Source organism: Lithobates pipiens, unplaced genomic scaffold (genome assembly GCF_037356315.1).
Source record: "Lithobates pipiens isolate NorthernLeopardFrog02 unplaced genomic scaffold, aLitPip1_a1.2 Scaffold_13, whole genome shotgun sequence".
In the NCBI taxonomy this organism is placed as follows: domain Eukaryota; kingdom Metazoa; phylum Chordata; class Amphibia; order Anura; family Ranidae; genus Lithobates; species Lithobates pipiens.
In genome coordinates, this window is record NW_027507718.1 from 32566602 (window position 1) to 32580660 (window position 14059).

The window sequence follows — 14059 nt, forward strand, 5'->3', positions numbered from 1 at the left end:
CAGGTGCAGAATGAACTTTATAATAAATGAAGCGGGATAACAAGTCTAAGATAAGCCTTTTCGGAGCTGTATAGCAGTTGAGCCCTGTGGTTTAAGCTCCAATAAAACCATTGCTGTGGAATGGGCAAGCAGTATATGCTGCCTCAGAATCGCATAGTTAACGCTGAAAGTTTAATTGCATTAAGCAGATGGCTGTATGCTGATTCATCAGTTAGCTTGCACTGAAATGTTATTTTATTGCCTAATCTCCTGGAATATAAAATATGTGACATGAGCTATGCTACCTATGCAAAATAAATGTGCATAGGAGAAGTTTTGGGCACTGAGCTAGAAACGATTCAGTCAATTATATTTTGATAGCATAGCATATGCCCTACTGTTTGTAAAGAAGGATGATTCAGGGTAATTGTGTGAAAATTGAATTCTCCCTTAATAGAATGGGTTTATTTGCAATTTTTATCATAACTAAAAACTTGCATAAGAGTGTGACATGTCTTATAGGCAGATCACTTGCACAAGAGGAAAAAGAACACATACCTTGGGTAGTTTTGATGATTTTGTTTCTGTTGAATAGAAGAGATGCCTAGAGGTACAGCTGTGCCAACAAAGCTGGCTGTGAAAGTTGTGCTTTTCGTCTGCAGTGAAATCTTTTAGGGCTGGTTCAGGCCAAAAACAGTCCAGTGCGTTTTTATTCTGCGTCAAAAAAGCATGGACTGTGTTTAACATGGATTCCAATGGCCCTAGTTCATACCAGTGCCATCCTATCCAGTGCCATCCTATCCAATCCATTTACCAAAAGTAGAATATGTTAAAAAAAAAAATTTGTATGGAACACATCTAGAATGTGACAAAACGCATCAAAACCAGAACGCACATGTCCTCAATTGAGATGAAAAAAAACAAATGCACTGGAATACATAAAAATACATAAAAAGTGCATCAAACACGTGCTTAGGGCAAATTCTTCTTGAGTACAAGGAGCTTTATAGCATGAAGCTGAGAGGATTCAATGGAAGCAGGAGGAAGATTATAGAGCGCATTGACCTTGGCAACCAATGACATTGTTGGTTGGCAGGACACCGGCAGGCAGGCAGCTTTCTGAACTTTCAGTTTTGCCAGCAAGAGTAAAGATGACAGCGCAGAGGAGGAGAGAGATGGGAATAGGTGCGGGTGAGCTCTCTCCCTCCTCTGCAATGGGCTATATGTCCTTTTGCCATTGTCACTTTGGGGACTCGTTGTGGCACCCCCGGTAAAAAAACACTGTTATATGGTACCATCCTTGCATGGAAGACCACTGTATTTGTTAACACACAACCTTTTAACATTTCATCCCTAGAGTTTTTCATCAGTAACAAAGAAAATAATTTCATTAAGGTTCACACTAGTGCAACTCCAAAGTCCTACAATTGCCAGTGTGGCTTTCGAAGTGCGACTTTGATGCAACTGTCATGTGACTTTACTCATTGTGGCACTCAAATAACTAAAAAGAAAGCTGTGTCAGAGTAGTGTAGGAACCTTTTTAAAGTTGTTTGACTCGCATTCATTGTAATGGGTGCCATTGAAATTAATAGACAGCAACTTGTCATGTGACTTAATGTATCCAAAGTTGCATGACAAGTCGCACTAGTTTCAACCAAGCCTAAAGAGATCATCCTCATTTAGATCCATTACATTGGATCTTTTACGAACAAAGGACAATGCCTGTTCAAAGAATTTCCTCGTAGTTTTATAATTCAACAGAATATATATTATAACCCCACTCTGTGCTCACACCAAAATATGCACACGAAAAAAATTATATAGTATGTATCCACAAGCAGCCATATTTAAAACCAAACTACTTAAAGTTTGAAAAAAGTAGGATTAGCCTTACATTTTGTTTATATTTCAACAGAATACACTCCATTGGTCTGAGGCTCCTACGGTGAACACACGTAGGCTTCAAGTACTGAATAGTGGTACTGTAAAACTAAAGTGAAATGCTCTTAAACAAAGTTTTTGTGCATACTCCGTATTCATCTTGAGCTATAAGAATCATTCTGGAAGCTTAAGGGAAGAAATGATCATCTTTCCTAGCTGTCATCTTCCTTTCAATTCACTAAGGGCAATAGAGAACTCTACAGTTGAATCGTCCTGTGTTTCAAATTGGTTCTTATTTTACCATGAGACCTAGATGAATGGAATGGGTAAATTACAACCATATGGGTCAAAAATCATTTATTTTAATAAAGGCATTTTCTTCTTAAAAGAAAAAATGAATAATTCTGGATACAACTCAGTACTAGCAACCCTGACTGTCTCCTTACATTGTTGGAGCTCAGTTCTGCTCTGCCGTCCTAAAAAATCACAAAATTCTTTGACTTCGACTTTGACTGGGGAAATATGTTAATACTCCAACACCTTTGTTAAAGTTCCATGAATGTCTAAAAGAATTGTTCCAAAAGCTGTTTTTGTAAACTTGCAGCCAAATGTGTGCTGCACATCCACATATTACATTCCTTGAAGCTGGGTTCACACTATTGCAAATTGGATGCGAGTTCATGAGAAGGAAGTGTCACCAGCACACCAGGATGTCCAAAATTGGGTCCAAAATTGTAATCACAAAATAAATAGAAGCGACGTTTCAGAGCCATGCTGTACCCCTTCATCAGGCAGGAATGTGTGCGTTGGCAGTATTGCATTCCCGCATCCAGTTGCAATAGCAGGAGACATTGACCGCCTATCTTAGGAGCTGGGTGTCTCCAGTGCGAATTTGCACAGGGGTCCTGTACGATTTTTGAATTCAGTCCAAAATTTGAGCTGAAATCGGACCTAAACGGTGAACGGGGACCCGCGGAACCCCTGCTGTGAGCTGCATGTGGCAATAGTGTGAACCCAGCCTTAAAAGACATCTTGAACTTTAGAGAAAAGTTAATGGTGCTTCTTTTCAAGCTACCAAAATGTGTTATGTGACAGTTTGATATTCTGCCTTTTTGGATGTACTAAGTACGTCCAGAGGGTGAAGGGTTTAAAACAGTAGCAGTCATGGGCTTGTTATTGTTTTGGTGAGGAATTGCAGGAGAGTCTAGGACCACAGCATCCCTTCCCTGATCTCCTTGGCTATTAAAGTGATACTAAAGTCTCAGCTTTTTTTTCTTTAAAAATCACAAACTTACTCTGTACTCTAGTACTTACTCTGGGGTTTTGCACAGAGCAGCCGAAATCTTCCTGTTTTGGTTGTGGGGATGAAAGTGCTTTGGGGTTTCCTGACCTGCCAGGCTGCATGCTCGGATAAGTGACTGGGATGGATGAGGAGGGGGTGCCACGCCATTTTTTTAATTTAATTTTGGTGTGGGGCCTGGTATGCATTCGAGTGGGCGACCCCACACTGTTTTTTCTTTTTCAAAATTTTAATTTGTCTAGGGTTTTTTCAACATTTTTAATTTTCTGCTTTTTTTTTTTTTACATTTAGCTGACTGATGAGTCATCGGTTGCTAAGGATGCGGTGACCGGCTTCCCGGCCTGCTCCTTGGCAACCAGCTCAATGCGGTAATTACTGCTATATCGAATAAATACCACATTTGGTATTAAAATGCTTTGCCTCACTCCCCCCTCTGTGGCGCCGGCATTGTAACTGTGGGCCCCCAGCTGGGCAATATTCTAGGGCCTGTGAAGTGCTCCAGAAGATTGCAGGGGGGGGGGAGAGGTGATCTTCCACTCGATGCCACAGCGCCAGGGGAGGAAGTGGGAGCTGGGTGCTTGTACTTAAAGTGGAAATTCCATTTTTGGGTGGAACTCCGCTTTAAGTCCTCATGCCCACGGACGTTTTTACAGCCACTTTTTTGAGCGATTTTTTTTTGCAGCTTAAAAACGCCTCTCCATGTTAGCCTCTGGCCTCATGCCCACCATGGTGTTTTTGAGCTATAAGTGGCATAGGTCTTTTTAAGCTCCAAAAAAACTCCAGGACCAGTGCGTTCTGAGGCTCCAGCTCTAGAGCTGTAAAAATGCCAGACGCTGGTATAAGTTTGTTAAATGTGATTTAACGGGGCTTAACGCTGTATACGCAGTGTTATGCACCATCCAGCGTTTCTCTGTCTCTATTCAAAATCAGTGGTTCCCTATGGAAGCCCATTGATTTGAATAGAAGTCGCACCAGAAGTCAGATCAAGAGGTGTGCTGAGAATCTTAAAGGAGAACCCCGACAAAATTGAGGTTCCCCCAAGATCCATAACAGACCCCTATTTGAGCATGCAGCCCGGCAAGTCAGGAAAGGGGGGGTGTGAGCAACCGCCCCGGACCATACCAGGCCACATACCCTTAACATGGGGGGTGGGTGCTTTGAGTCAGAGGGGGCCTCTGCACCCGCCCAGCCCCCTCCCAAAGCACCTTGTCCCCATGTTGATGAGGACAAGGGCCTCTTCCCGACAACCCTATGCCCTGGTGGTTTTTAATGCCGCTTTTTCCTGGTGTTGGTACTAGCTTTGCAGCTTGTTTTTTAAAATGTCCGTGGACATGTAGCCTTACTGCCCAGCCTGGATAAATGAACTTTCCCCTAAAGCCTCTTTCACACGGGGCGGATCAGTAAAGATCCGCCCCGTGATGATCCGCTCGCTCAGCGGGGATCGCTCCGTTGTCCCCGCTGAGCCGGCTGCGGACAGGGCGGTCTCTGCACACTGTGCGGGGACCGCCCTGTCAGCTCTCCGCTCTCCTCTATGGGGATCGGATGAGCACGGACCGTGTGTCCGTGTTCATCCGATCCGCTCTGCAGACGGACAGAAAAATAGGATTTTCCTCCGTCTGCAGAATCGGACATTTGCGGAGGCGGACAATAGCGGGTGTCTGCGGATGCTCATCCGCAGACACCCGCTATCCCATAGGGATGAATGTATGGCCCGTATTTCATCCGCAAACGGATGGATGAAATACGGACATACCATCCACATGTGTGAAAGGGGCCTAAGTGTGTTATGTAAATATGAGTGACCAACACTGCATGTTTTGTTTTGTATTTCTATAACACAGACAATGGGCTAAGTATAGTGACTTAACATAAGAAAAATTTCCCTCCTGCTCATGGATATTTCTTTCTCGATTTATGACCTTTTGTACATGACATATGAGAAGACCAGTGCTTCATCCTGTGATTTTGGCAGCAAATTTAGATTTCGTTTTAGTCTTAATATTAGGACTAAAATGGCATTTTAGTTTTAGTCCCATTTTAGTCTTGTACAATTGTAGTAATCAACTAAAATCTCCAGGACATTTTAGTCGCCTAAAATCGAATAGGTGTAATTAAATTGTAATGCATTAGTTAACATTTCGCTACTATTTCCAAACTCATTATATACTGCTGGAGTGAAAAATCGAATATGTTATTTATTATGGCATTGAGGTATGAACATTTACTACAGACCAATGTTAATTTTGAAGATAAATTTCAATTTAGTTTTAGTCTTAGCCCTTGTACACACGGTCGGACACTCCGACAACCAAATCCTTCGGATTTTGTCTGAAACTGTTGCATACACACAGTGGGACAAAGTTGTCAGAAAATCCGATTGTACTTATTGTGATGACGTTATTTCGTTAGGACGGGACTACGTTCAGGCTAGTAGCCAATAGCTTTGGTCTAGGAATTTGTTCTGAGCATGCGCGGCACTTTGTCTGATCGGAATTCTCTACACATGATCGAACAAAGTCCGATTGGATCATGTTGTCGGAAAATTTTATAGCCCAGTTGGAAAACTTGGTCCATCGGATACACCGACAAACAGTCCGATGGAGCCCACACACTGTCGGATTATCTGACAACGCGGTCCTATTGGACATTGTCCATCGGAATGTCCGACCGTGTGTACAAGGGCTTAGTCTTTTGACTAAGTGGCATTTTAGTTTTAGTCCCAGTTTAGTCTTTTGGCTAAAATGCTATTTTAGTCGTATTATAGTCATCTCAGTTGTTTTAGTTTTTAGTTGTATTTTAGTAGACTAAAATAATATTCATTTAGTTGGCTAAAATGTTTTAGTCGTTCTATTCGACGAAATTAACACTGTCTGTGATTGGTTGAAAAGCCAGCCAGTAATGGACATTGCTTCCACACCCAGACTAAATTTCTGCAAATATTTCCATGTTTTCACAAACTGCCATAGACACAATGTTCAATTTAAATCCTTATTAAGAACATAGCAGTGACTACAAAGATCAAAACACAACTTAGCCATACAGCAACTTCATAGACCTCTGACACTCATTTGGTAAAGGCCTTCATTGCATGTGTTTTTGAGTCCGTTTTTTCATGGTACCTTACCAACATCCACTCCAGTATATCTGCCCTGCTCACCCTCTCTTTTTCCTTGGCAAAAGAGCTATTCACACTGCTTAAGCACCACCCTAATATGACACTGCTGAATCCAGTTGCACATACAGGACAGTTGTCTCAGGCAATGGGCCTGTATTCTCTTCTGGCTTTTAAATAACTGGAAAAGAAAAGCGAGCTCGCCACTTGAGAGACAGTTGTTAAGCATGCACAAATGGCTCCAGCAGTGCCATATTGGGTTGGTGCCTGTGTGGTGAGACATTTTGGTTGGTGTCCACGCAGTGCAATTCTTAGCCCTTGTACACACGGTCGGATATTCCGACAACAAAATCCGTCAGATTTTTTTCCGAAACTGGTGTTGCATACACACGGTCGGACAAAGTTGTCAGAAGATCTGATCGTTCGGAACGTGATGATGTTCGTTCATTGAGAGAGGACTACGCTGCGGCTAGTAGCCAATAGCTTTGGTCTCGTAATTTGATCTGAGCATGCGTGGCACTTTGTCCGATCGGAATTCTCTACAAACGATCGCGCAAAGTCCGATCGGTACATGTCGAAAAATTTTATATCCAGCTCTCAAACTTTGTTGGTTGGACATTCCGACGGGAAAAAGTCCGATGTAGCCCACACGGATTATCCGACAACACGGTCTGATCGGACATTTTCCGTCGTAATTTACGACTGTGTGTACAGGGCTTACACTACACTGCCAAAGACAGCACTAGGGATGTTTGCCAGGGACAGACCCCTCAAAATGGGGACTGTCCTTGGCAAATGGGACAAATGGTAACCTTAAATTGATCCCCAAAATTTTATTTTTTTCACTGACAATTAAAGTGCCTTAAAGTATTCACACCCCTTTAAATTTTCCAAATTTTGTCATGTTACAACCAAACACACAAATGTATTTTTGGGGGATTTTATGTGATAGACCAACACAAAGTGGCACATAGTTGTGGAATGGAAAGAAAATGATAAATGGTGTTCAATTTTTTTTACAAATAAATATGTGAAAAGTGTGGCGTACATTTGTATTCAGCCCCCTTCACTCTGATACCCCTAACTAAAAACTAGTGGCACCAGTTGCCTTCAGAAGTCGATTAAATAGTAAACAGAGTCCACCTGTGTGTAATTTAATCTCAGTATAAATACAGCTGTTCTGTGAAGCCCTCGTAGATTTGTTAGAGAACCTTAGTGAGCAAACGGCATCACGAAGGCCAAAGAACACACCAGACAGGTCAGGGATAAAGTTGTGGAGAAGTTTAAAGCAGGGTTAGGTTATAAAAAAATATCCTCACGGAGCATTGTTCAATCCATCATCTAAAAATGGAAAAAGTATAACACAACTGCAAACCTACCAAGACATTGCCATCCATCTAAACTTAATCAGAGAAGGAGCCAAGAGGCCAATGGTAACTCTGGAGGAGCTTCAGAAATACACAGTTTAGGTGTGGGAATCTGTTCACAGGGCAACTATTAGTCGCGCACTCCACAAATCTGGCCTTTATGGAAGAGAGGCCAGAAGAAAGCCATTGTTGAAAGAAAGCCATAAGAAGTCCCATATGCAGTTTGCGAGAAGCCATGTGGGAAACACGGCAAACATGTGGAAGAAGGTGCTCTGGTCAGATGAGACCAAAATGTAACTTTTTGGCCTAAAAGCAAAACGCTATGTGTAGAGGAAAACTAACACTGCACATGACCCTGAATGCACCACCCCACCGTGAAACATGGTGGTGGCAGCATCATGTTGTGGGGATGCTTCTCTTCAGCAGGGACAGGGAAGCTGGTCAGCATTGATGGGAAGATGGAGCCAAATGCAGGGCAATCTTAGAAGAAAACCTGTTAGTCTGCAAAAGACTTGACACTGGGGTGGAGGTTCACCTTCTAACAGGACAACGACCCTAAACATACAGCCAGAGCTACAATGGAATGGTTTTGATCAAAGCATATTCATTTGTTGGAATGGCCCAGTCAAAATCCAGACTTAAATCCACTTGAGTCTCTGTGGCAAGACTTGAAAATTGCTGTTCAGACGCTATTCATCCAATCTGACAGAGCTTGAGTTATTTTGCAAAGAAGAATGGGCAAAAATGTCACTCTCTAGATGTGCAAACCTGGTAGAGACATCCCCAAAAAGACTTGCAGCTGTAATTGCAGCAAAAGGTGGTTCTACAAAGTATTGACTCCGGGGGGCTGAATACAAATTACCGCAATTTTCACATATTTATTTGTAAAATATTTTGAAAACCATTCATCATCTTCCTTCCACTTCACAATTATGTGTCACTTTGTGTTGGTCTATCACATAAAATCCCCAAAAAATACATTTATGTTGTTGGTTGTAACATGACAAAATGTGGAAAGTTTCAAGGGTTGTGGGTACTTTTTCAAGGCACTGCACCTGTGCCAATGGATTGTTGCTAAACAGCCAGACTTTAGATTTTACCTATAGGTCCACGTTAAGCCAATGTAGGAATCATGCATAAAAACTTTGTTAAAAAAGAAAATTCTAAATTTTAAAGTTTTAAAATGTAACTTGTGTAATAGTTTTATTTTGGGGACATAAAGAGAAGGGATTCCTCAAGCTAAAAGTAGCATAATATAATGCAGGTTGCTGGAAGAATCATAACAAGGTTTCATGTAAAATTTAGATGGTGGTAATTGAGCAGGTCTCAAATAACTGCCATGTAACCTATCTCTGGTTACTTAGTCCTGTGTTTGTTTGACTTCACATTACTTTGTAAGAGAGACACAGCCAGTGCATTTCGCATTTACCTGGTTACAGCTTATTTTTCCCATTTGACTTTTACCATCCAACTGTTCCATGGAAAATTTTTGGACCTACCAAGCAGAATGCAATGATGACAATGTAAGTGATCATAGTTGCATAATAACTTTTGCTTGTTTTTTAGTGTCTGTTATAGAACAAGTCAACTGAATACAGAGAACCTTTGGATTGTAATGTATGCAAACTACTAATCACCTGCAGGTATACTAGGGGTATTTACTAAACCTAAGTGGATGTGTAGACTATCCAGCATAAACGTGGCTAAGACTGGGTTTTGAAAGGAGCAGGGGTGCTTTTTATTAAGTCGCCCACATTTGTGCCTTTAACTTCTCACAGTCCAAACTGAGCAGGTATAATGACGCTTATAACATTTAGCAGTCTTTGTGTCTCTTCTGTACCCCATACTTAGGCTGGCCATACATTATACCATTTTCTCATACAATTTTCCTTTAAATTTACCAAAACCAAAATATATGAGGTCAAACCTAAACACTTTTAATTCCTATGCAATCAGGCATGCGCTAACACTACATAATTGAAGGTAAATCTAAAGGAAATAAAAAAAATAATGTATAGCCAGCCTTACGCACTCTTTCCCAAATAGTATTTTGCTTTATTTTTAATTAAAGTTGATTTGTGACCTTCTTGTTTTGTCTTTTAGACTTTGCGGTAACACCTATTTGGTCTGTGACCTAACCGAGTTCATCAATAGTATAATATACTTTTTCAGCAATATATACCTTATACAACAAATAAATGTGTACGGGGGGTCAATGTTGTGTTTATAAGTGATAACTGTTCGTATTAGTCAGCTTTATTACTGAAAACCTATTTTGTGTGTATGACAGTGCTGGTTGTGTGTTACAAAAAACAAATTGTATAGGTGGCTAGAACCATAGCATCAGTGCTGGAGTGGTGGGCTTTGTACAGCAAGTCCATAGCATAAAACAAAATATCTTATCACTAACTAAACTCAAGTCCATTTCTAACAGGATGTGTTCTCATGAGTATTCTTTAGTGTTCTGTTAGAACTCAGTCTTTTCACCCAGCAGCAGGCAGAGAGAGCAAAAAAGATGTAGAGCCCAGAGTAGCAGTTAGCTCACACATGTGGAGGCATGTAGACAGCTGAGACTAATAATGAAATGAATGAAATCAGGTAAGATGTGTACCTACAGAATGGAGGCTTTATCCTCCCAAAATCCTGATGCCCCTTGCAATGTGTACTTGAGAAACCTAAGTGACGCACATACACGGTCCACAATCATGCCAGCATTTGCCTCACGAGAATATAAATAAATGATTTTGTGTGTGTGTGTGTGTGTGTGTGTGTGTATGTGTATATATATATATATATATATATATATATATATATATATACACAGTATATTATCAAGCATAAGTACTAAATACCCTTTTAAACTATGGCAAGCATAATATGATGCTATCATACTATGCTGTTTTATTGTATTTAATAGTAGAAATGCATCTTTGGCTGTCATAAAAGTCCAGCTGTCTTTATTTTACGTCAAATTAGACAAATTATTGTGGAAAATATTCATGTGCAGCATTTTTTTTTTTTCTAATAAAGAGACCTAGTCCTTACAAAGCAAGATCGTAATGGCAGTTCTGAAACAAAACATCTGTAAAGATGTATAGAAAAAGAAATGGGAACATTTTTATTTTTAAATACCTGAATTATAATTCTATGAATTAAAGGGAACTTTAGTTCACATGCTAATGAATTATGGGGTATTGTTCTTTACCCCATTATTATGTAGAACATTATTATTGGTAGTGAATAATGGCTGTTCTTAAAACATATCAACAAGTAGTTTCTATTAACACTTTTGCAGTGGAGCAGTGAAATGGTTTCATTTTCAAGGTATAAATATTCAGTGTTCCCAAGGTGAGAACATTTCCTTTGTTCAGTACAGTATAAAAAAGGTGTAGTGTGATGAGAAATGATGCTAGGCAGTTCTATTTGCTAGAAACATTCAGAAGGAATTTGCATGTCTCACTTCTGTCATCAAAAAATAAAGGTATTTGTTGCTCCTATGTATTTTTTTTTAAATTTATTTTGGATCTGTGATAGAAGTGATACATTCAAATTCCTTCTGTTTTAAGAAGGCTTGGCTGTGTTTAACACAAATTAAGGAAGTTCTCCTCCCCATCGACTGTTATTCTGTGTTCTCCTAAAAAACATACTTGGCTGCTCAGCTGATCCAGTTTTGTCCTGTGCCACCATCTTGGTCCTCTTTAGCTGGCTGCCTCTTCTGTCTTCAGACAGCCTAGTCCCTGATGACGCATGCAACTCCACCCCTTAGCCTCTCTGTTAACGGGGTTCTGTGGCCACCTGAGATATGTGACGAGGTAATTCCAGGGGGCTGCTTGAGCATGACATGTCTAGGCCAGAATGGCCGTGGAAGGAGCACCTAGGGTAAAAAAAAGTAATAAAAAAAAAAAGTATCCCCCCCAATAGAAAACAAAAAACCAAAAAAACATGGGCTATAATTGTGTTTGTGTGGATCCCCCATTTCAAATGGGCCAGACTCCACTTAAGTCAAGTTTTCGCAGGAGAGGGTCTGTCCACTGATTTCCTGCTGATCGTAGACCGGATAACAGATCCATGACCACTCTGTTTATGCACAGCAGACACCGACAAAGCCCACGGGTAGACAGGTGTAAAATGGACACAAATCCGTTTAAATCCATTGCACTATGGAGTAGAATGGAGGGTCTGATCTGGTCCACCTGAAAAACGGACAGGCAGACCCAATCGGACCTCTTGTGTGAAAGGGGCCTAAACCTCTGCTTTAAGTTGAGGGGCATTTTGTTCCTTTTAGCCCACCTCACCATAACCTATTTGGTTGTGCCTGGAGAAATGAAGCTATACAGTAAAGCTTATTTGCAAGAAACATTTGCATCACCACAAATATTTCATGCAGATGGGATTTAGATTTAATGCAAGGTAGAGATTGCCATGTTTAATTTACAAATCATTTGCTTAGTAGTTAATTGGCTATTCCACACAAAGGTTGAACACCTGTACTGTCATGTTAAAGTAGTTGTGAACATACAATTATAACGCGACCATACATGTATCGCAATTCAGCCGCACCACTTCTTTGCAAGCGTACTTGCAATTACCTGTAGTCCCCTTGGCTCCTTGTGGGTGGGAACAGAGTGGTAGAGTGAAGGAAAGGGGAGTACAGTATATGAAGCTGGGGAAGGTGACAGCTTATTGTTACCTCTTACTTTCTCCTACAAAGGAAAAAGCACAGTTTTACTTTTTAGGGGCTTTTCAGCACAGTGTAAAATTATGACAGTTAGGGTTTATTTAAAAAATAAAAATCACTGGACAAAAGTCACAAATATTCTCCAATGGTCATGAGACCTGTGCATGAGCTGCCTGCGTGCCACCCTGTGGGGAGCGCACAGCACTGTGTAATCACCGAGGCTGAGACTCGGCTGATCCCAGATCGGAGTATCCCGGCGCCCCCTACCACGTGATCAGTTGTCAATGACAGATGATTACGTGATGTAAATGGAAGTTCGGTAATTGTTTTTTTTATTTTTAAAACAGCCGATCATTGGCTTCTGTCAGAGGGACATCGGCCCCTCACACAGAGAGCCACGGCTGCCTCCTCCTGTACCCACCAGTGCCCATAGTGCCACCTACTTTTGCCCAACAGTGCCACCTATCAATGCCCAATAGTGCTGCCAATAAATGCCCATCAGTGTCACCCATTAGTGCCGCCCATCAGTGCAGCCTCATCAGCTCGCTTCAATGAAGGTGAAAAATTACCTGTTTTCAAAATATTATAACAAACTATAAACTGTTCTTTTTTGTTCTGTTTTTTCTGGTCTTTAATAATTTTTTTTGCAAAAACAAAAAAACCCAACAGTGATTAAATACCACCAAAATAAAGCTCTATTTGAGTGAAAAAAATCATAAAAATGTAATTTGGGTACAGAGTGAGAGCGCCAAAAGCTGAAAATTGGCCTGGGCAGGAAGGGGGTTTAAGTGCCCAGTAAGCAAGTGGTTAATCATAATATAGTCAGAACTTGTGACAGCTAGGCAAATGTTTGTGACATTTTACCAGCCTGTTTTTTTTATAAATAGACCTCTCAATGTTATAAAAGCCTATTAATTGATAAAAAATGTGACGCTGAAAAAATAAGTTTAGAAATTTGCAGGTAAAATTACTGTCTCTGGCTTGTTTAATACATTCTGGAGTATGGCAAGTATTAAATTTGAGGCTGTGTAGCACATTAAACTTATTTATTTAACTTTTTTTTTTTTTTTTTTTTTTTTTGGTGCCCGTACCATGCTTTTATCCTAGCTTCCTGGGGTGCATTCCTTTTCAAATCTTTTGCTTTTTTCCTCAGAGGAAGCAAGAATATTTTACATTGGCATTCTTGAAAAATCTTTTTTTCTTGATCTTTTAGGACTTTTTTTTTATTAGGAGTAAACTAGAACACTGGAATTGTTCCATTTTGGCATATAGTCTACATATAAAACTTAAAAATCAGTGTCATTTACAAGAAAAGAGTGTTAGGTTGATATTGAAAAATACCTAATGCAGGTTTACATTCACATTAAAGTGATTAAAGCTGTCCCTCAGATATCTTTTTTTTTTTTTTTTTGTATTGGTCCAGCTTGGACTAATTGAAGTATGAATGAATATCTTATACGCTACGGACTGCTGGGAAAGCTGACAATCAACCGTACTAGTGGCCACTACTACAGTGGGTACTGTGCCCCACTGCACCCCTCTGCACCGCCACCATTTACAGGATCCTTTTTGTTTTGTTTTTTCAATGAACATAAGGCATCTGTCTATGCTAATGGACAAGGGTAAATAAATCCCAAAACCAGCTGCACAGAATGTCCAATACTTTGGCAGGTAAAACAATTCCCATATATGCATCTTAGCTGGTTTATAACTGCTTGCTTAGAGTTACATTACCGATTTGC

The 14059-nt window shown here is 40.4% G+C and overlaps 1 protein-coding gene across 4 annotated transcripts in view; it reads left to right on the top strand.

The window, feature by feature from the left end:
* The window catches only part of APBA1 (amyloid beta precursor protein binding family A member 1), a 224896-nt gene that overhangs the window by 144367 nt on the left and 66470 nt on the right, over positions 1-14059 (top strand). Inside the window, exon 3 of one of the 4 annotated variants that reach the window (XM_077474965.1) lies at positions 9114-9162. The exons of the other annotated variants lie outside the window; for them this stretch is intronic. Within the exon in view, the coding sequence (XP_077331091.1) occupies positions 9114-9162 (49 nt within the window). The remainder of the gene's footprint in view (positions 1-9113; positions 9163-14059) is intronic. 4 annotated transcript variants of the gene reach the window in all.